The following is a 23,334-nucleotide window of genomic DNA, read 5'->3' as shown; positions in this document are numbered from 1 at the left end:
CTCTTAGATCCCCCAAACTTTTCGATCAACCTTTTCATTTTAATAAAGACCAAAAAAATGGTCATTTTTGAAATTATAAGCATTAGCAGGTTGTTAAAAACTGAAATCAAACAGTTTTCAACTCAAAACTTTATTCTAGGTGATGTTACATTTTCACATAGGACCCCTTGTTCGAAAGGAGCTTCTGAACTCTCTCGTCCATTGAATTTGTCAGGTTTTGGATGGTTTCTGCTTCAATTGTTTTGCATGAGGACAGAATACCCTCCCAGAGCTGTTGCTTAGATGTGAACTGCCTCCCGCCATCATAGACACTCCTTTTAATGATGCTCCAAAGGTTCTGAATGGGGTAGAGGTCAGGGGAGCATGGGGGTCACACCATAAGTTTGTCCCCTTTTATGCCCATATCAGCCAGAGATGCAGATGTTTTATGTGCAGCATGAGATGGTGCATTATCATGCAGAAAAATGATCTTGCTGTGAAATACACGGTTCTTCTTCTTGAACCATGGCAGGAAGTGCTGTTTGAGAAAATCCACATACATTATGGAGTTCATCTTTAGCGCCTTCAGGGATCCTAAAGGGGCCGACAATCTCTCTCCCCATGATTCCAGCCCAAAACATTACTCCACCTCCTCCTTGTTGGCGCTGTAGCCGTGTTTGCGTGGGGTGTCCATCAACCAGCCATCCTCCACTCCATCCATCTGGACCATCGAGCGCTGCACGGCACTCATCCGTGAACAAAACAGTTTTGAAATCAGTCTTCATGTAATGTTTGGCCCACTGGAGCCGTTTCTGCTTGTGTGAAGTGGATAGAGGAGGTCGACAGGATGGCGCATGCACAGCTGCAAACCTCTGAAGGACCCTGCATTTTGTTGTTCGGGGGACGTTGGAGGCACAAGCAGCTTCAAAAACTTGTCTGCTGCTATGACAAGGCTTTTTTGCCGCTGCTCTTTCAACCTGACGTAATTGCCTGTAGGAAAGAGTCCTCAATTTGCCCTTATCAGCACGCACACGTGTGTACTGTGAATCAGCTACATACTTCTTGATTGCCAAGACACTTCATCCTGATCATCGCACAATGTTGATTGTAGTCATGCCTTGACCTAAACATTCCACAATTTGTTGCTTCTCAGCAGCCGACACATCCTTTTTCTTTCCCATTTTGGCAGAAAATGTAGGCTGCTTAATAATGTGAGAGAGCCTTCTTAAGTAGTCTTGCCTTTCATTGGACACACCTGCCAAACTAATTAGCACAGGTGTCTGCAATTGCTTACAGTGATATAAAGAGCCCTGACACACATCACCATCAATGAGTTTAACTGACAAACAAACAAATTCTTCCCTTATCACTCCTAAACACTTTTTGTATAATAATTTGGAACGCAGTGTACATGTGCTTTTCCACAAAACACCAGTGGTTCACGTAGTGAATCTTACAGTTCTAACTTGCCAACCGTGGTCTGTATGGAGTTGTTCAATAAAGGGCCCAAAATTAAGATAACATAGATGGGAGAGGTCTCTATGAATAGGAATTCCTAAGTATTTGATACCCTGTGAGGGCCAGGCAAAGGGAAAGTTGGACTGGATGGAATCCTATATGGATTTGGGGAGGGAGACATCGAGGGCCTCAGACTTCGCTGCATTGATTTTAAAATTTTACCATGTAACAAAGTGATCTATTTCAGCCATAACAGCATGGATGGATATATGTGATTGAGTGATATATACTAGGACATCATCAGCAAATAGAGAGCACTTGTACTCGGTGCCTCCCACCTCAATCCACCTAATATTGGGGTTATGGCGAATTGATGAGAGCAGGTGCTCCGTCACTAGGATGTATAAGAGAGGGGACAGAGGACATCACTGCCTTGTCCCATTGGTGATTGTGAAAGGTGATGAAAATGTTCTGACGCACCCCCTGGGCCTTGGGACCCTTTTTGGTGGATGCTGGTGGTTGTAGTCTTCGTGGCGGCGACCCAGTTCCGTGGCTCAGGGCGGTCAAACCAGTGGCGGAACTATTTATGTGGTTTTCATGTTTAAATGTCCGACTATGCCACCCGTGGATTGCGGTCAGAGTGAACCGCCGCTACAGGGCAGACCACTGAGGCTGGTGTTGTGGGTGCAGCAGAGCGTAGCATAACTCCCCACGGGAGGAGTATAGCCTCAGGGCAGTGTATGCGGAGGATGGGGGTGATGGTGCAGGGCAGCAGCAGTAACGACACGGAGTCAGTGATGCAGTTCAGGGCCTTTACTCACAGTTCTTATTATCCAGACCACGTCTGCAGGTAACGGCTGCCCACGTCGTACTGTGCTCACCAGGTGAGGGGCTCAGACAACTCCCAGATAACTTTGGAGCACTTCACAGGACCCCCTTTGTGTGTCCTTTGTCTGGCCTTTCTTACCAACACTTCTGTCCGGCTGCCTCGGGCCTCCTCTTGGTAAACTTGGCGCCAGTTTCCCTGACCCTATGTGGTGCCTTCCTAGCGGGTGTAGCGAGGGGCTGCGCCACATAAAATGTCAGAGCCTCCGGTTTCTAGCTGAGGGTCGTTTCCTGCCTCCACTAGTTCGGGGACCGGTCTCCCCCTTTGGCCTGACCCCTCCACGCAGGTGGATTCGGGCGTGCGGTGGCGACTCGCCCGTCCGCACCCCTGGGATCCCTTCATTCCTCGTTCCTGGAGCCTTCTCCGCCTCCTCTTCCTTCCTTCTCCCTCTTCCAGGCCTGGGCCTCTGTTACTAGGCCCGCCTCCGGAGCAGAGCTCATGCAGAGCCCCTGCTCCCTGCCACTTCTGCTCAGACTTCTCTGCACTGAACTAAGATGGTGCCCACCTTTTATACTCCCTTCTCAATGCACCCAGGAACTGCTTCCTCCCTGCTCCTGCACTACAGGGTTCCCCTTCCTCAGTGTTCCCTCCCCCCACTCCAGCCAGGGACAGGGACTGTCGTGCCCATCTCAGGGGCATATTGGTCGCCCTGCCCCACGGCAATGTGGTGTAATGCATGCAGGTGTCGGGTCCTGATCCACACTCCATCCTTACCTGAGAGTGAGATATCACACCTCTGGGTGAGGTGCAATACGTCTGTAGCAACCGAGCCCTCAGGGTGCTACAGTTCCATTTATCTTCAGCCTAGGTGACGTATTGCGATATAGGGCCGTGATTTTGGCTATAAAAGGGTCCCCTAGACCCCTACCCCAAGCTATTTAAGAGAATCATATATGGCGTGCCAGGAGACTCTATGGAATGCTTTCTCAGCATCCAACGAGAGTATCTAATTACAAATTTTTAACTGCATCTAGCCCAGGAAATACTTTGTGCCTAGTAGCAGTGTCTGCTAGTGAGCGGATTATCCCGGCTGTTAAGCAAGCTGCACCACCTGTAGTTTAGACACTTAATTTTTTCAAAGGAAATGCTTCGGGACCATGGGATACTTAGTGAAGAGCATCAGGAGGCACCCCAAGGCATAGGGGCTGGGACTGGCAGTAGGATGCCTTGCGGTGGACAGCCGAGCTCGATCCTTATAAAAGCTTTTTAACTGCAGCAGCTTTAGTGGACGCTACTGGAGCTGGAATTACCGCGGCTGCTGGCATGAGACTTGCCCTCCAATAGATCCTTGTAAATGGATTTAAAGTGTATTCATTCAAATTAGAGAGACAATTTAAATTAAAAAGCTTAGAGCTGCCTCCACCACAGGGGGGCTCGCTCGACCCACCAGCGGACAGGCACCAGTATTGGGAGAGGGGGGCTGGCCGTCAGGGTTCACCGCGGCTCTGGCACAAACCCGGCGACACGGAGGTGGCACGGGCAGGAGCGGACTGGCCGTGTCGGCTTCTCACTTTTTGGATTTTAGAAGGGCATGACATGCCTATATCTGTGTCTCCCCCTCCTTTTACTCCTCCACCTCTTTTATTTTCGCATGACTATATGTACTTGTCACTTTTCCATGTGTTAGTTATGTCTTCTGAGCAGTTTGTCAGCTTTTGGACACCTTTGAAGGTGTTTTCTATGTGTTTCTATGTGTTTTTGTTTGCCTGCCATTGGTTTTAACGGTGTTCGAAGGTGTTCGACGAACAGTTCGACGAACAGTTCGGCGAACACACGGGTGTTCGACGAACCGAACCGAACTCGAACACTACGGGGGTGGCTCAACACTAATCATGAATGACATGACAGGTAAAACTAGCTAACATCAGTTTTAATATGTTCAGCGGAAAACAAGTTACATAACAGAACAAGATAAACACCTTAATTGTCTGGCCCCAAAACTTTACCAGGTTTCCTCACCTCTAAAAGACATATTACATACAGTGAGATAACTTCCTTAGCAAGTCCACAAGACTTAAAGGGAACCTGTCACCAGAAAAAAAACGCTATTAACTTACAGCCTGGGGTTAATCTGCAGGTTAATAGCGTTACTAACCTGCTCGGTGCCTGCACGTAGCCAAAACCTGTGGGCAGAAAATTAACTTTATTCTCCCCGGCAGCGTTCCGGCTTCAGTCATGGGGGTGGCGCCAGGGCAGATTCAGTCACTGCTCTGAGTATACAGAGAAGCAGTTGTAACAGCGCCCTGGGTTCTGACCGACAGTCGGAACCAATGAACAGCCAGTGTTAGTCTGGACAGGGGACGCTGTTACAGCCGCCACAGAGCGGAGACTGAACCAGCACCGGCGCCACTCCTGTGACTGAAACTGGAACGCAGCCGGGGGGGGGGGATAAAGTTCATTTTCTCCTCGCAGCGTTTGGCTAAGTGCGGGCGCCAGGCAACTAGCCAAATGCTATTAACCTGTAGATTAACCCCATATCTGCAGGTTAATAGCGTTTTTTCCCGTGACAGGTTCTCTTTAATTGTTTCTCTCGCTGGCCCAGTCTGCATTATGTACACACTCTTTATGACCGAGCAATGGACCTGGCAAATTCTCCAGGGCTTAATATGAAAACCCATACTGGCTGAATATGAATGTCAGGCCCACTGAACCTTCCCAATATTCCTTTAGTTCTAGAGCCCCAGAAAATAAAAATTGTACCTATTAATGACTTAGTGAACTAAGTTCTCTGAACAAACCAAGACTATCTGTAATCTTCCTATTACCCTGCTACACCAGCTATACATTCTCTCCACTACTGCTTCTGCCATGGACTCTTTTCTGCCATTACATATTTTAATGCATTAAAGGCAAAAAAAACATAAATAACACTTACGATATTTGTGCAGCACAATGTGTTGGACTTCTGGCCTTCAAATTGCCATGCTCTTTAAAAAAAGATATGAGATAAGAATAGTTAGAAAAAGAAAAACAGAAACAAAAATAAATAAATTTAAAATTTTAAAGAAATTGGCAGGTTGTTGTCATCAAGGACACTTAGTTTTTGACCACTTTCGCCAGATTTCCCCATAGTGATAGTAAAAATCTGAACATTTACTTCCGAAAAAAGTCTAAAAAATGGCACACTAAGCTGACTTCATCGCTGTATGTAAATTGTGTGGATTTTATGTTTGCTGGTTGTTAAACTACTAGACGATAGCATGACAGAACAAGTAGATTCTGGATGGTTTCCTTTCCTTTATTAAGAAAAAAAATGTAACATTGATTCCCTAATTAATAATACATAATGGCTCTGGCCTAACATGCTTTCTTCTCTTTTTTTTCCCAAGAGGTAAAGAGCCGTGAAGAATAATTTTGCTGTTATTTGATTCAACTTGATAAACATTATTTGGTTGTTTTATTTTGTTTTCAATCAAAATCTAAAATCTATGCCCCTTTATGATACAAAATGAATCAGCACATAGTCCACATTGAGTTTTAATGATCAAGTACATGAAATTACTGCCCCAGTTATAAATCCAGTTTTACAACAGGCTGAATTTGAAATTAGTCATTATATCAACCCAGCATAAAGGGCCTTTATATTTACAGCTAAATTCCTGTTTTTACGTTACACATAAACAAAGTTTAAATTGGCCTTAAAATGTGAATGTCTTATGGATGGTGCTCTTATATCTCTCCTCACTTTTAGTATCCACACAAAATAAACTGTAACTTGGACTGAGGGAATTATAATTCATTCTACTCATTCTTCATTGCTAGTGTTTACCAAAAGAACTTTCTTACCAAAGTAACTTAAGGAACCTCTTATGTTTTTTCAATCCATGTTTTACAGATTGTACAAAGTGTTTTACCGGTATGTCTACATACATGTAGAGGTCTGTAAAGCATTGTCCAGTACCTTGTTCTTATTACCCGTATGCATGTGCTATACACCATTTGGGTTGGAAGAGAAACAGGAGGGGTTATTCCCAAGCGCTGCCAAGAAGTGCTGAGACCGAACATGCATTAATGGGATTTTTATTCATACAATGCATTTCGGAATAGGACCTATACAAACAACTGGAGCAAAGGCCAGAGTAGTGCTAAAAATTATTTTATTAAATCTGAGTTTAGTCTGTGTCCATCACCTTAAGTGTCCATTAGCTGAAGTGTGAGAAATATGAATTAATTCTGAATAATATGATGCATGCAGACTGTACCTTATCTGCCACCACTGCACTCTAATCAGCATCTCTGTTTATCCATTCCTCTTACAGGTACGTGACCCAACTTTGCCATCCTGATTTCCATGCAGCCTTCTCTATATCTCTCTGCTCCTACTATATACTAATGGTACGTGACCCAACTTTGCCATCCTGATTTCCATGCAGCCTTCTCTATATCTCTCTGCTCCTACTATATACTAATGGTACGTGACCCAACTTTGCCATCCTGATTTCCATGCAGCCTTCTCTATATCTCTCTGCTCCTACTATATACTAATGGTACGTGACCCAACTTTGCCATCCTGATTTCCATGCAGCCTTCTCTATATCTCTCTGCTCCTACTATATACTAATGGTACGTGACCCAACTTTGCCATCCTGATTTCCATGCAGCCTTCTCTATATCTCTCTGCTCCTACTATATACTAATGGTAAGTGACCCAACTTTGCCATCCTGATTTCCATGCAGCCTTCTCTATATCTCTCTGCTCCTACTATATAATAATGGTACGTGACCCAACTTTGCCATCCTGATTTCCATGCAGCCTTCTCTAGATCTCTCTGCTCCTACTATATACTAATGGTACGTGACCCAACTTTGCCATCCTGATTTCCATGCAGCCTTCTTTATATCTCTCTGCTCCTACTATATACTAATGGTACGTGACCCAAGTTACACCACCCACCCCCCACTTTCATTTATGACCTTGTTTACTGAACCTTTGAGTATCCAGCATCTGGTTCAGCCTTAATCAGCTGATCAAGATGAGCACAAACCACTCCCATCTGGTTCACAGCTGAATGCATTCTGTTACAAATATATTGAGAGCCAGGAGTCTGTGTCAGACTTTAGTCTGTGTCCATCACCTTAACTGTCCATTAGCTGAAGTGTGAGAAATATGAATTAATTCTGATTAATATCTGAAGTGAACTGAAGGTAACTGGATACTAAGTCACAGTAAACAGTGTTTGTCTTTGTTTTCACTCTCACCCCCTTAATCCTTTACTTCTTACAACCACCCCTAATCCCTACACCTAGTAAGGAACTCTTCATCTCTCCCTCCATTCTCCCCACCCATCTCACCTCCTCCTCAGAGCTATTCCTCAACATACAATCCTTTGCCTCCAAACACAGACAGCCACCTCATGCCCTCTCCTGCTCCCACCTACTACCGCTTTCTCTGCTCCTCCTCACTGCCGGCGACATCTCTCCAAATCCTGGCCCTCCTCACCACATCCCCACAGTCACTTCCACCTCCTACCCACGATCTATCCCAAACTCTCGTAACCCTTCTAACCTTATACCCATCCGCCCAGCCCTCGCTTCCCCAATTCCCCTAACAGGAGCTCTATGGAACGCTCGCTCCGTCTGCAACAAACTTTCCTACATTCACGACCTCTTCATCACCAACAAGCTTCCCTTCCTTGGCATCACTGAAACCTGGCTCACCTCCTCTGACACTTCCTCTACTGCTGCACTTTCGTACGGCGGATTCCACCTCTCCCATACCCCCCGCCCCACCGGCAAGCACGGTGGAGAAATAGGTTTCCTCCTCTCAGAAAACTGCTCCTTCACCCATATCCCACTGCCGCCCTCAATTACTCTCCCCTCTTTTGAAGTGCACTGCGTGCGCATCTACTCCCCCTCCAACCTCCAACTGGCTGTCATCTACCGCCCCCCAGGATCAGCCACCACTTTCTTTGACCACTTCACCACTTGGCTACTTCATTTCCTCTCAGTTGACATCCCCACTATCCTCATGGGTGACTTCAACATTCCCCATGACACTTCCCTCTCAGCTGCCTCTAAGCTTCTATCCCTCACTTCCTCCAGTGGTCTTCCACACCCACCCACAAAGACGGCCACACGCTGGACCTCATCTTCACCCACCTCTGTTCCCTATCTAACCTCTCTAACTCACCTCTCCCTCTCTCTGACCACAACCTACTTACATTCTCTACCCTCTCCTCTCCAGGGCAACAATCGCCACTCCACAAACTTGCATACCCTCGCAGAAATCTCAAACACCTTGACCTACACTCACTCTCTGAATCCCTTCTCCCTCTTACAGACATTAGTTCCTTACATGATGCAGATGTTGCTGCCACTTTATACAACACCACAACAGCTGCAGCTCTCGATTCGGTCGCCCCCCTCACACATACCAAAGCTCGCACAATCAACAGACAACCCTGGCACACCAGCCTAACTAAAGAACTGCAACGGGCCTCCAGGGTTGCTGAGCGTAGATGGAAAAGGTCCCATTCCAATGAGCACTTCATCGCATTCCAACAGTCCCTCACTACCTTCAAGTCCACACTCACTGCAGCAAAACAAACATACTTCTCATCTCTCATTTCCTCCCTGTCTCACAACCCCAAACAACTATTCAACACCTTCAATTCTCTCCTCCGTCCCCCAGTGCCTCCTTCCTCTCCTCTTATTTCAGCCGAAGACTTTGCCTCATTCTTCAAACAGAAGATTGACACCATCAGACAAAGCTTTTACCTAAAGCCCCCACAGCCCCTCCCCACACCTACTCAACCCTCCTCCTCCAAAACCACATTCTCCACCATTAAGGAAGATCAACTTTCCTCTTTACTCTCCAAATCACACCTCACCACCTGTAAACTTGACCCAATCCCGTCCCACCTCATCCCAAACCTTACCACTATCTTCATCCCAACCCTAGCCCACCTCTTCAACTTGTCACTAACAACTGGTGTCTTCCCCTCATGCTTCAAACATGCCTCAATCACACCCATCCTCAAAAAGCCCTCCCTTGACCCATCCTCTCTGTCTAGCTATCGCCCCATATCACTTCTCCCCTATGCCTCAAAACTACTGGAACAACACGTCCATTCTGAGCTGTCCTCCCACCTCTCCTCCTGCTCCCTCTTCGACCGCCTACAATCTGGTTTCCGACCGCACCATTCTACTGAAACTGCACTGACCAAAGTTACCAATGACCTACTAACCGCCAAATCTAAGCGACACTATTCTGTCCTCCATCTCCTAGACCTGTCATCTGCCTTCGACACGGTGGACCATTCCCCCTTACTAAAAACTCTCTCATCTCTCGGCATCACAGACTTAGCCCTATCCTGGATCTCTTCATTTCTAACAGACAGGACATTCGGTGTCTCTCACTCACAGACCACCTCCTCATCTCACCCCCTATCTGTCGGTGTCCCCCAAGGTTCAGTTCTAGGACCCCTGCTCTTCTCCATCTACACCTTAGGTCTGGGACAGCTCATAGAGTCTCATGTCTTTCATTATCACTTCTATGCTGACAACACAAAGATCTACCTCTCTGGACCTGATATCACCTCCTTACTAACCAAAATCCCACAATGTCTGTCTGCTATTTCATCCTTCTTCTCTGCTAGATTTCTAAAACTTAACATGGACAAAACAGAATTCATCATCTTTCCGCCATCTCATTCAACCCCCCCAACTGACCTATCCATCATAGTCAATGGCTGCCCACTGTCCCCAGTCCCTCAGGCTCGCTGCCTTGGGGTAACCCTGGACTCTGAACTCTCCTTCAAACCACATATCCAAGCCCTTTCCACTTCCTGCCGACTCCAACTCAAAAATATCTCCCGGATCCGCACATTCCTCAACCATGAATCTGCAAAAACACTAGTGCACGCCCTCATCATCTCCCGCCTTGACTACTGCAACCTCCTGCTCTGTGGCCTCCCTTCCAACACTATTGCACCCCTCCAATCCATCCTAAACTCTGCTGCCCGACTAATCCACCTGTCCCCCCGCTATTCCCCGGCCTCTCCTCTCTGTCAATCTCTTCACTGGCTCCCCATTGCCCAGAGACTCCAGTTCAAAACCCTAACCATGACATACAAAGCCATTCACAACCTGTCTCCTCCATACATCTCTAACCTAGTCTCCCGCTACATACCCGCACGCAACCTCCGATCCTCACAAGATCTCCTTCTCTACTCCCCGCATACAAGATTTCTCCCGTGCGTCCCCTCTACTCTGGAACTCTCTACCCCAACACATCAGACTCTTGTCGACCGTGGAAACCTTCAAAAAGAGCCTGAAGACCCACCTCTTCCGACAAGCCTACAACCTGCAGTAACCACCACTCCACAAATAATGCTGCATGACCAGCTCTACCCTCACCTACTGTATCCTCACCCATCCCTTGTAGACTGTGAGCCCTCGCGGGCAGGGTCCTCGCTCCTCCTGTACCAGTCGCCGTCACATTGTGTTCAAGATTATTGTAATTGTTTTTGTATGTATACCCCTTCTTCACATGTAAAGTGCCATGGAATAAATGGCGCTATAATAATAAATAATAATAATAATAATAATTTTATTAAATATAATTGTTAAAATGTAGAGACATAACAATTTAAAAGGAGAATTACAGACATAGGCTAGCCAAACAGGTATTGTTCACTCATTTAAATCCAATCCATATAAATAGTTATAAGATAGGAAACTAACAGGAAAGCACCCTTAGTCTATATATTGTCACCCAAAGTCCAGTGCACTAATATGAATAAACCAAATATAGACAATTAATTCAATTTTGGAATACTCCTACATAAATACATAATATTAACCTGGGCTTCATAGATATATGTCCTAAAACAGAAAAAAAATAAATACGTGCAAAAAGAAATGATCAAATTAAAGGGTCAAAAGTTATCCCTGGTAATATTAAACCTATATACAAGTGAGTATGGGAGGACAAAGAACAAACTGAAGAATAGAAATATATATAAATGCAAATACATGACCTGTTTAGGCTGCCACAGAAACCCCTGACGGGCGTTTTGCTGTGTGCTTCCTCTTCCTTTTAAATTGTTATGTCTTTACATTTTAATAATTATATTTAATAAAATCTGATTTTTAGCACTACTCTGGCCTTTGCTCCAGTTGTTTGTATAGGTTCTAATTGTTTTGGGAGTGCCTATAATTTTTCGGTCTGTATAGGTGTATGCATTTCAGAATAGGGTTGACTCCTTCCTCAGGAAGAAGGAGATTACCATATGTTAAATCTCTGCACTTCTTGGGAGTGCCCAAGAATCCCCACTCCTGTTTCTCTTCTAATTCAATCATGTCTCCACCCACCAGTGTGTGGATCAGATCAGTAGCCTATCCACTTGCCATACGATACGATTAACAGTTGTGCCAGGTCACAACTCACACAGGTGAGCCCACATGTTTATTTGCTAGTTTGTTCCCTGCGTGTGGTTATACACTTGGAGCTCCTGTCTCTTTCTTTGTATACACTATTTGGGGACACTCTTTCTCACGGCATTATTCCTCTGGCATTCTGGGAGTGTGATGTCATCAACATGGCTCCTTTATATAGCGGAAAAAAGCATTCAGCTTTATATAGCGGAAAAAAGCATTCAGCATTCAGCCGGGCATCTATTTCCACAGTGAAAACCCTTCATCCCAAGGCTTCCTGATGAACCCACATTGGGGGTGGGTAAATGCGTTGAGGCACATCATGTGGCCTTATAAGGATTTTGGCACGATTATTCTTACTGAAGGAGTTTTTTCTTTTTTTTTTTTGTTGTAGCACAATTTGTGGACTAGTATTAAATACATGGACACATACTGATGCCATTGTAGGAGTTTAAATGTTCGGCTACTCGACTTATCAATATGTTTTATGTATCTGTCAATCACTTGTACTCCGATATACTGTACCCTAAGTATTTCTTAAGTGAGGACATAAACTTGCATATGTATAAATTCTCAAGGTGTTTTTTCCTGGCCCCACAGTGTTAGGTGTGCTTTGGTCACACCTATAGGTTTCTTTGTACAACTATTACAACCTAATAGGTAACCTAGGGTGTAACAGGGACAGACCATGTTGAGTGGGAGCGCTATTTGCATGCATTTAGGGTGCCATCCTCCACAGCTAGGCAGGATCCCACACTAGGGATCTGCAATATACACGTTAGTGATTTCCTCATCTATAGATGATAATTATTTGTATTTGTTGTTGATTTATCCAACTGATCATATGCCCATATGTGGAATCATTGATACATACTTACTTACTAAGGGATTACTGTTACCTTTGTTGTTTGGGTTTATTTAAATGTGCACATCTATCCTCTTCATGGTTCTGGTTAAACCTAGTGACTTTGTATGCATAAGTATTGATGGAGAAAACTATATGGAAAGTTTTAGGGGAAACTCAAAAGGTTTCACACGTTTGCCAGTTTTGATCAAATCATCGATCGGAGACAATAGAATACAACAAATTCTGTATGTGTCCACAGATGCCTGGTCACAAGTTTTTATTACAAACCACAAAGATAAGGAAAGTGGGAATGGCTTACATTACATTACCTAAAAATGAAGATATCCAAGTTGGAAATAACAAAGTCATAAATTATGTATTCTGATAAATTCCTTAGAGACTGGCTATATCTAGTTTACTATACTTTCAGAAACAAAGGAAGGCTTTAATACAAAGACAGCTCTATATTAGTTACGCCTTATGTAATTTGCTTTTACGAATAACACTTATAAAGCTAATATTAAAATACAAAATGATCAAAGATATATGAATTGTCTAAAAAATTAAGCAAAGTATAAATGTTTACGATAACAGTATCAACACCTATAAGGTAGCCCAGGGTGTAATTACATTGAGTGGGGACGCCATATTGCGTTTATCTAGGGTGTCAACCTCCGAAGTCAGGTAGGACTTTAGACTAGGGATTTGAAGTGTTTACATTTGATACTGGAATTTCCCTGTCTACAGATTAGTCGACATATCTCCTCTCTATAGTGTGCTTTTCTATATTTCATATTGTCAAGTATTGTTTGCGGTTGTTTTTAAATGGATTCATAATTATTTATATTTTAGGGGATTTTTTTTATTACCTGCAGTACCTTGTCTTACTTTAAATTGTTACGGCTTTGCATTAGAATTTTTCGCCTCGCTGTATGAAAAGGCGAAGCACATGATTCACCTGTACATGTCACACTGTTGAAAATTGCAGCAATTCGTGGCTTAATTGGATCATCAAGATTTCATCAATCCTTGATGGGTCACCTACACCTAAAATGCAGAAAGCATTCATCCCATGCTCTAGAGTCTAGCATATGGCTTTTTCCATTAGTTTCTCAAGGGTTTAAATTAGATCTTATTACATTCTTTTCAAAAGACTGTCATTGAACCTCAATAAGATTATGGGTAATCTATTGGCTTTATGAACTGAGGGGAAGAATGAGAGAATAGGACCAACCACTGATTCCATGTAATTTCACAAGCAAGTGTGTCAGAAAAATCAGAACTTGAAAATAGAATAGGCATGACAGAAATCAGTCAACATTCAAGGCTGCTTACTATATTTGATCCATGACAAGGGTGCGCATACCCTTCACCTAATTTACTACATTGTACTGATGTGTATAACCTGACATTAAGTGGGTATTCCCATCACTTACATTAATAGTATCTCCAAAGGATGCCACAAATGTCTTTGATTGAAATAGTCTGCTAACGCATATGCCAGGTTCAGTGGAAAAAAAGTACCTTGGAATTCTATTCCCTTTATAAAAGCTGTTCTGAAACATTTTGGTATATATTCCCGCATATCAGGATATGGCTCGCATTCTGTATTAAAGTGAATCTGTCACCCCCCTGGGCGATATCAGACCTCTACTATGGGCATACAGGTGATAGAAAAGTAAATCTATACTTACCTGGCCCATAGCAGAGGTCTGATTGCAGAGATAAACACTTTAATCAATTCTTTTTTCCACAGGCTTGGCTTGTGTCACTTTGAGTCACTGTCACTTTCCGGCGCCTGCGCAATAGAAACCTGCGGCGCAGAGCACAGGTAGACGGGGCCGAGATGAAGCAAAGCGCGCTCTATGCGAGCTCTATGTGAGCGGCGCTTTGCGCATGCCCGGGAAGTCAGGGAGCACAGTGCACGTCACAGTGCCCTGTGACGTACAGGGGAGGGGGGAATATGATAATTAAGCATATAGGCAGGGATTTAGAGGAATAATAAGCACATAGGCGGGGATAGCCCAGAGGACATCAAGCCTGTGGAAAAAAAGAATTGATTAAAGCACTTTTCTCTGCAATCAGACCTCTGCTATGGGCCATACAGGTATGTATAGATTTACTTTTCTATACCCTGTATGGCCATAGTAGAGGTCTGATATCGCCCAGGGGGTGACAGATTCCCTTTAAAAATTTGACAGACCAGATTTCACATAATTTCCCTTTAACATGAAATGGTATATTACAAATGTGCCAGTATTTGCAGTCACTTCTTTTTTTGTAGTAATTCATATCAAGCTCAGAACATCTGCTGTCTACCTGATCATAACATATGCCATGAAAGAGAAATAAGAAAAAAGTTTCTTACTTTGACTGCAAAATCCTGTGCTGCTATATAGATCATCCTGCAAAACAAAGCACAATACATTACTTGTATGAATATATATTTATATAATGTCCGTCTGTCTATTATGCACATGTGGTAATTCTCTAACATGTGGGATTGGAGAGGGTAGGTGCAGTAGGGAAATCAAATTCATTTCTACATTGCTCTTCTCTCCCAATTAGGATGAACATTTCAGTCTGAGGAAAAGAAAAAAATGGTCTTGTTTAGAACAAAACAGTGGAACTAGGTTTTTTTCTTCCAGTAAAGGGGTATTCTCAAGTCTGGACGCTATCCCCTATCCATGTGTAATGCCCCAAAGTGTATGTGTATGTACCTTTAAGATGTAGCAGAGCCAGCAGCTACCTAATTATGTTTGCACAATGTTTATATTTCCCTTTGCAGATAATGTACATGAGGATCCAGTACACAGAATGGTTTATATATGCAGAGAGTGATGTACTTATTGTGTTCTGCTATCAGATTACTAAGAGTTAATGAATTAGCCCTGCTTTCCATATATAACAATAAGGTCACATGGTTAGACAACATGACAAGGTCCTGAGCTTAGTGCAGTGTATGCTCAGAGAGAAGGAGAGAGGAGGAGACATTGTGTGGTGTCTGGTCTTGCCTGGAAGCTGAGGAACAGGTATGGAAGCTCAGATCTCTGGTGTATGAGAAACCAGTCACAGCAGCAATCAGCTGTGTGATAAGTGTAAGAGGGAAGACCGGGGTGTAAGTACTTTCAGAACAAGGGATCCGGAACTGCCGGGGCCGTACCTCTGGTTGCAGGGGGAAGACAGACTTCCAGCACAGGAGTCAGGTGACTGGGAAGCTGGGGGCATGTCCAGAGTGAGAGCTGGGAGGTCAGGTGATTGGAAAACTGGTGGCGTGGCTAGAGAGAGGGAGAGACGAGGACTTTTGCGCGGGAAAGCGAGAGCAGAGCCCCGCTCAGGAGAGCAATGTGAGAGGGTCCAGGCTCCTGGCTCCAGTACTTGGAGCAAGAGCCGAGTGCAGTGGACCGGAGGAGTCAAGCCGACTAGAGGGAGAAGAGACGCAGGGTCTGTGGAGCCGAGCACGTGAGGTGCCGTGTTATGGACTAGGGGCTCAGCAGATAAAACCGGAGACCGCCCGCTACCGCCAGAAGATGGAGCATTGTTTGGGCGGGGAAGCCTGAAGAAATCAACACCGGCATCAGCTGGCAACTGCCTTGTGGAGGATAAGAGTCAGCTAAGTGTAAAAACTGTCGATTACAACCGGTTTTACTCTGCTATATCTAGTTAAACTGTGAACTGTCAGTTAAAGACTTTTATCTGCTACTTCCCTTGTTTTCCCCCATATTTACTCCCTGCGTGGAGATTGACACTGTTATTATAAACTTCCCCTGTTTATTAACCCTGTATTGGCTGCCCTGTCTGTGTCGCTGCATCTAAAGTATCCCGTATTACATAAGGACTGTACAGATAAGCAGAAGCGAGGACTCAGGAGTCACTGCACCATTTGTGTATCTGCATTATCATAGTGGAAAGTAACTGTGCTTGCTGCATTAAAATAGAAACTCTGCTTTATCATCTGTCTGGATTTACCTGTATTTGTTTGCAAGAAGTAAAGTTTACCAATAGCCTATCCGTCGCTCTGTTTTCTGGACTATCGGGTGCACAACATAACATCACATCAAGAAACACAAGTTAATACAGTGCACCCTGGCATCACGAACTACATTTTCTTTTACTTTTATTCCTGCCTTAGTGAAGTGATAATACTAGCACACTCCCTGTGTTTGATCTGTGGCAGAGTAGTGCATCACTGGCATTACACATGGGATACAAGATAACTTTCTGACAGCTAGGGGCCCAACTTGCTGGAACTATCAACCATCCCATGAACCCCTGTGTGAATGGAGCGGAGTCTGAACATGTGCACTGCAGCTCTATTCATTCTTAATGGGGCCATCAGAGTTAGCCAAGTGCTGTGCTTGGTTGGTCTTCAGCAATTACATAAAGTATGAATGGATCAACCACCACTTCATTCACATGGGACTCTTAAGAGCCCCAGTTCTCATGATCGGTGGAGGTCACAGAGGCCAGACCCCCAATGAATGGGAAGTCAACTGCTATACCATATCCGCATTACCCAACTCCAGTCCCAAAGAGCCATCAACAGATTGTGTTTTTAGGATTTCCTTAGTATTGCCCAGATGATAATTCCATCACCTGTGAAATACTAAGGAAATCCTGAAAACATGATCTGTTGGTGGCTCTTTAGGACTGGAGTTGGGTATCACTGCCATATATAGAGTATAACGTGCACACTTGAAAATACCCATTTTAAAAGTGGTTGATAGGCTCTAATTACACTAGTGGGAAAAAACTTTAAGGGCTTATAAGGTTGCTTTGCTGTCAACAACAATCTAACTTTGGTTAATGTATAGGGCCTACTGACAGCCTCGTTGTTACGGGAGATGCTTATATGTAAAACTGGCATTTGAAACAATACTACAATCCCAGTAGTCATCATATGCCAATGTGATTTCAGATGGCAATATCAGGAAAATAGTAGTCCAAGATTCTAAACTGCGCAGACACCTGTTAGACCTCAGCACAGTGTAAGTGAAATGCAGCATGTTTCTGTAGCTTCAGCCACTTAAGGCAGGTTCATAGAGACAGATGTTATGGTGAAAATAGGCCTTAAATGGAAGCAGGTGTAATTTTACATTTTTAGGAGCTCTTGGGCTGTAAAGGGCCCATTTATTGTTCTTCTTGCACCGGGGCCCTTTTCTGTCTGTGTCCACCAGTGTTCTGTTCTATAACATTGTGCCTGCAATTTGGATTACATTCTCAAGGTAGCAGGTCCATCTAAAGTGATGTTCCAATCTTCATGACTGGGATAAGAATAACCCTTTAAGACTTATTTTAAAATTGTTGCAAAGTACGGACCACAACAGCATAAACTGAAATGGTCTTTAGATCTGGCTGTTTTGCAGTTTTATTATTAAAGGGCTTTCCCTTGAACAAAGTACATTTTAATCAACAGATCTTAGAATAAAAATAAGTCCCAAAATTGGATATGTCAAAGAAAATGTTCCTGTGCTGAGATAATCTTATAAATGTGTCCCTGCTGTGTACTGTGTAATGGCTGTGTCTGACCATACAGGAACATGGTCTGATCATACCACAGCTCCTGGGCAGGGGAGGACACAAAAGAGAGTATACAGAAAAGACAGCATGGAATTGCAGCTGAATATTTCTCTGAGGTGAAACATGTTTTGTTTTTTTAAAAAGCAGCAAATACTTTACCTAACAGAATCAGCTGTGATCTCCTGCTGTAATGTCTGTATACTGTTTTGCTTCCTCTCCTGCCCAGGAGATGTGGTATGACAAGATCATGTTCCTGCAGGATCAGACACAGCCATTACACAGTACACAGCAGGGACACATTGATAAGATTATCTCAGCACAGGATTTTTTCTTTAGAACACATCCAATTATGGAAATTATTTTTATTCCAAGATCTATGGATTAAAATGTACTTTGTTCATGGGACAACCCCTTTAAGGCCACAATAAGCTGACAAAAGCAGGCTCACCTTAGCCAGACAAGTCTATAAGAAAGTGATAAAAGTTAATAAAACAGGCAAAACTTCTCCTGGAGTGAACGTATATATTAAACCATCAATTTTAGCTCTATAGACACAAGTGGTAAATTAAAGTAATGAAAATCATTATTGTACTTAATACAGGCTAGACTTTGTACTTCTTGTTTTCGATTGAAACAAATCCGTTATTGGAAACAGAAGTTGCAGATTCTTGCTTTAATGAGAGACTCTATTACTATTGACACAGCAATCAATTCATGCAGTTCTAGCTTACCTAAGCATAATTTACAGCAGCTACAAATATAGCAATATTAGCACAGTCAAGTACCTGTGTTAATGCTGGAGGGCGGCATTAAATGCAACTGCTGTTCACTGAATCGCTTAATGATGGATTTAATGGTGTTAAATGAGAGAAAAGCCTTTGGAATTTACAGTCTCATTTAAACAACATATAAATGTTGTGTAATTCCATCAGCTTGCTTTATTCAAAGATCAAAATCTGGATCATGTAGAGAGCAGTCAGGTGGAGGCCCCAGGGCTATACAGAAATAATCATTTAGGAAATTCAGCAGTATAATCACTAACAGGGGTTAAAAGGGTTCTCCTGCTATAATACGTCACATTCCTTGTATGGATCGCAAAAGCATGAACAAGATTTGCCATTTTCAGGTTGTAATAAATGATGCAGAGGGAACTTTACTTACAGTACATAGTATGGTGCCACCTAGTGTTCACAGTGCGTCGCAATATTCATCTTCTTCAGGGCCATAATATTATTAATAAGGCTAATTGGGCTAAAGCTTAGGGGCCCCATGGGACTAGGGGCCTGTCCATTTCATTTTGCTGAGGCACTGTTATCTATGCCCTAGGGCTCCAGTGGTCAGAGGCACTTTGCACTGTGTGTCATTGGTTAATACAGCTCTGATCTCCATCTAATAAGCGGAGTGCTAGTACACACCATGCTCTGCTACTTTCTCTACGCCAAGTCTCTCTGCAGAGTGATCCTATGTACACCGCAGAGCAGCCAATAGAAATAGATTTATGTACTACTTGTCAGGAGGGGAGCAAAGCCTTTGCCATAGCTTTGCTACCTATATAAAAAGACTTCTGCAGGGGAAGTAACACGGGACAATATTATCAACAGCAATAGCGGAAACAATTCTGATTCTGCATAGAAAGCAGCAGCACCATGGCTGACGCAAGAGGAAAAAGACGAAAATGGTATTCTGTATGCTAGAAACATTGTACATTACTTTACAAGGAGTCTGTCAGCACAGAATGACTGTTCAAGCTGAGTTCAGGCTCTTGATGCACTTGGCGAGGCCAAACATTTAAGTGCACCTTCCCATCTACTTGTCTTCCTTCTATCTCCACCCCCTCTATTTTGATTGACAGCTGTGGATTTATAGAGCCAAAGAAGGGTATAGATGAATGGAAAACAAGCAGAATGGAAGGCGCATTTACGTGTCTGGGCATGCCAAGGGTGCAGTGAGCACCTGTACTTAGGGACGGCCTTTTCTCAATGATCAATGGGGCTACAGACCTATTTAAATTGATTCACTGGGAAGAGGAATAATATTCCTCTTATGCACTAGCAGTTTACTTATTGTCCATTTATGAATACGGGAACTAGTGGTTTCACTTCTGTTCACTGTTTTGACCATAGTGGCACTTGGTCATTGATATAGTAATATCCATATCCAGGAGGTTCTTTTACCTTTTTACATTGTGGATGTACATTACGTGTGTCTTTTACTCTATTGTGGATCTGCAGCCACAAACACCTGTGTCTCTGTGATGGACTTTTTTATATTATGTAATATAGCCTATATTTTTTGTATTTACCAATAAATATTTTTTTGGGATGAATTATATATCAGTGGACTTGTACTCCCAGTTAGTTATAGTAATCATTAGTGATGGAGTGTCCATGTGGATTTATTATTATGGTCATGTTTGAGGCTCGTGACCATGTGATACATAATGTATCTACCAAGCTTATAGTTTGGATGAATTTGATATTAGTAAATCAGTTTGTGTTTCATATACTAGATAGCGGTTATCTGTATTAGGGAGAGCTGGGGAATTCTTAGTCGACGACTAACCTATCGGTGTCTCACTTCTAAGTGCAGTAGTACCGGGTTTATTATTTTATAGGGCAGTGGCAAGGGCTATATGGACTGTGTTAGGGACAGATAGTAATCACAAGGGCAAAGGAAAATCTCAAGAACCGTTGTATTTCATTGCCAGTAGTTTGCTAATTGTCTTCTATTTGATATTGTATCTTGACTTACTGAACGGTACATAGTTAATAAATAATGGTTTGTTTTACTGTACCACTGAGTTGGTATTTTCTGTGCCACTGCATTCTTGCACCTGCTTACACATGCTTTACACTGTTTCCTCTTGCAAATTAGAACCTAATTCAAAAACATAATGGCGCTAGTACCCGTTATGTTTAAATAAAATATTCCTGTGCTGAGATAATCTTATCAATGTGTCCCTGCTGTGTACTGTGTAATGGCTGTGTCTGACCGTACAGGAACATGGTCTGATCATACTACATCTCCTGGGCAGGGAGGAAGCAAAATAATATATAGACAGGACAGCACGGGATCACAGCTGATTCTTTCTGTGAGATAAAACATTTCACTGCCTGTTTTTAAACAATGATTTACTTCAAAGATAGAAACAGCTGTGATCCCATGCTGTAGTGTCTGTATACTCTGTTGCTTCCTCCCCTGCCCAGGAGATGTAATATGATCAGACCATGTTCCTGTATGGTCAGACACAGCCATTACACAGTACACAGCAGGGGAACATTTATAAGATTATCTCAGCACAGGAACATTTTATTTAAATACATTCAATTGTGGAAGTTATTATTATTCCAAGATCTATTGATTAAAATGAACTTTTGTTTGTGGGAAACCCCCTTTAAAGAACAAGGTATCTAATTGAACACAGTGAACACATATTTTTAAAAGACTTTGCTTTGTGAACTATTTTAAAATTGAATGCAAACATCCTTTGCTCTATGGTATTGATGTATTCCGCATGAACAATACTTCATATGACCCAAACAATGTCTATTAATTAAACTGTTAGCATTATATTTATGTGTCTGTCAGCTAGGAAATTGATTACAACACAAATTTATACACAAATTTTTACTTAAGCACAACTAGATAAACTTTATTATAGATTAGACCTTAAGACCTGCCTTAGGGTGTACTATATCTTTGCAAATTTTGAATACCCAAACCAAAACAAATTCTGAAAGACAAAAACATAATATTATGAAAAGTGTCAAACACCCTGCTAGATATTTATTTGTTTTGTGTCATTACTAGTGTTGAGCGATACCTTCCGATATCAGGAAATATCGGATCGGATTGGATCGGGCCGATACCCAAAAAGTATCGGATATCGCCGATTCCGATACCGGAAACCAATGCAAGTCAATGGGACACAAATATCGGAATGAAAATAAACCCTTTCTTTCCTTGTAGGTTAATTCTACATGAAGGAAAACGACTAACAATAATGTAGAATGTATTGGGGGAGGTGGTTGGCCAAATCGATGGGAACAGTGCTCACAGTGAAACATGAAAAGCCGGCAATTCAGCAGCGGCATACACCGGTACCCGACAATTTATAACAGAAAGAATAGAGCTTCACACATAGATTAGATAGATAGAAACATGTCAGTCACATATATAATAAGTACAGTGACAGTGTTGATTACTGTACTTGTCATTTAGTGTAAAGGATTTATTTAAAAAAATATTAGTGTTTTCATGCACCGTCTCTTTAAAAAAGCCGGCCGGCAATTCAGCAGTGATACCCGAAAATTTATAACAGAAAGATAGAGCATCACACATAGATTACATAGATAGAAACATGTCAGTCACATATATAATAAGTACAGTGATAGTGTTGGTTACTGTACTTGTCATTTAGTGTTAAAATAAAGGATTTATTAAAGAAAAAATTGGCATGGGGTTCCCCGTAATTTTAGTCTCTAGCGGAGGTTAAGCAGACAGCTGGGGCAGATGTTTGAAGCCTGGGAAGAGGGTAATACCCACGGAGCTTCCCAGGCTACTAATATCAGCCCCCAGCTGAATATCTAGCCTTTACTAGCTATTAAAATGGGAGACCCCCCAAAAAAATGACGTGGGGTCCCCCCTATTTTAATAGCTAGCAAAGGCTAGGCAGACAGCTGGGGGCTGATATTAATAGCCCAGGAAGGGTGCCATGAATATTGGCCCCCTCCCAGGCTAGAAACACCAGCCGTCAGCCGCCCCAGAAATGGCGCATCCATAGGATGCGCCAATTCTGGCACTTAGCCTCGCTCTTCCACGCTGCCCTGGTGCGGTGGCAGGGGGTAATAGGGTTTGGGTTCATGTCAGTGTGACACCCCAGGGGTCTGGTTGCCACAGTAATAGAGATATTATGTCTGAGAGCAAGTGGGAGGTTTCTCTGGTCAGGATCCCTAAACATGCAACACGGCCCACCCAGACCTGGGAGGGGAGGAATCTGCCCTTATAAACTGGGTCTGGGGCGGGATTAGGTTAGACAGAGCCTGCAGAACAAGCAGACAGAGTCTGGAGAGGGAAAGCAAGAACAGGAGCTCTGTAGGAGCAGTAGCTGAAGTCCAGGGGCTGGAGCTGAGCAGAGTTCGCCCTGGACGAAGACACTAAAGCCGGACACAGGAGTCCGAGGCTGTGGGGACTGATCTACACCCAGCAGCAGAAACCAGCCGGCAGGGGATTCCAGGTCCTCTGGCCATAGAAGCCCGGAGGCTCA

General features: G+C 43.3%; 1 protein-coding gene across 5 annotated transcripts in view; it reads right to left on the bottom strand.

The window, feature by feature from the left end:
• Nucleotides 1–23,334, bottom strand: part of AFF3 (ALF transcription elongation factor 3) — a 563,963-nt gene that overhangs the window by 193,316 nt on the left and 347,313 nt on the right. For all 5 annotated transcript variants that reach the window (XM_073664860.1, XM_073664861.1, XM_073664864.1 and 2 more), the window contains 2 exons: nt 14,917–14,953; nt 5,199–5,250 (listed from right to left, as the gene is read on the bottom strand). In XM_073664860.1, the coding sequence (XP_073520961.1) occupies nt 5,199–5,250; nt 14,917–14,953 (89 nt within the window). The remainder of the gene's footprint in view (nt 1–5,198; nt 5,251–14,916; nt 14,954–23,334) is intronic.

Source organism: Phyllobates terribilis, unplaced genomic scaffold, assembly GCF_046119375.1.
Source record: "Phyllobates terribilis strain yellow unplaced genomic scaffold, ASM4611937v1 Scaffold_2__4_contigs__length_985480577, whole genome shotgun sequence".
In the NCBI taxonomy this organism is placed as follows: domain Eukaryota; kingdom Metazoa; phylum Chordata; class Amphibia; order Anura; family Dendrobatidae; genus Phyllobates; species Phyllobates terribilis.
The sequence above is the reverse complement of the archived record's forward strand: the minus strand, read 5'-3'. Positions and strand labels throughout refer to the sequence as shown.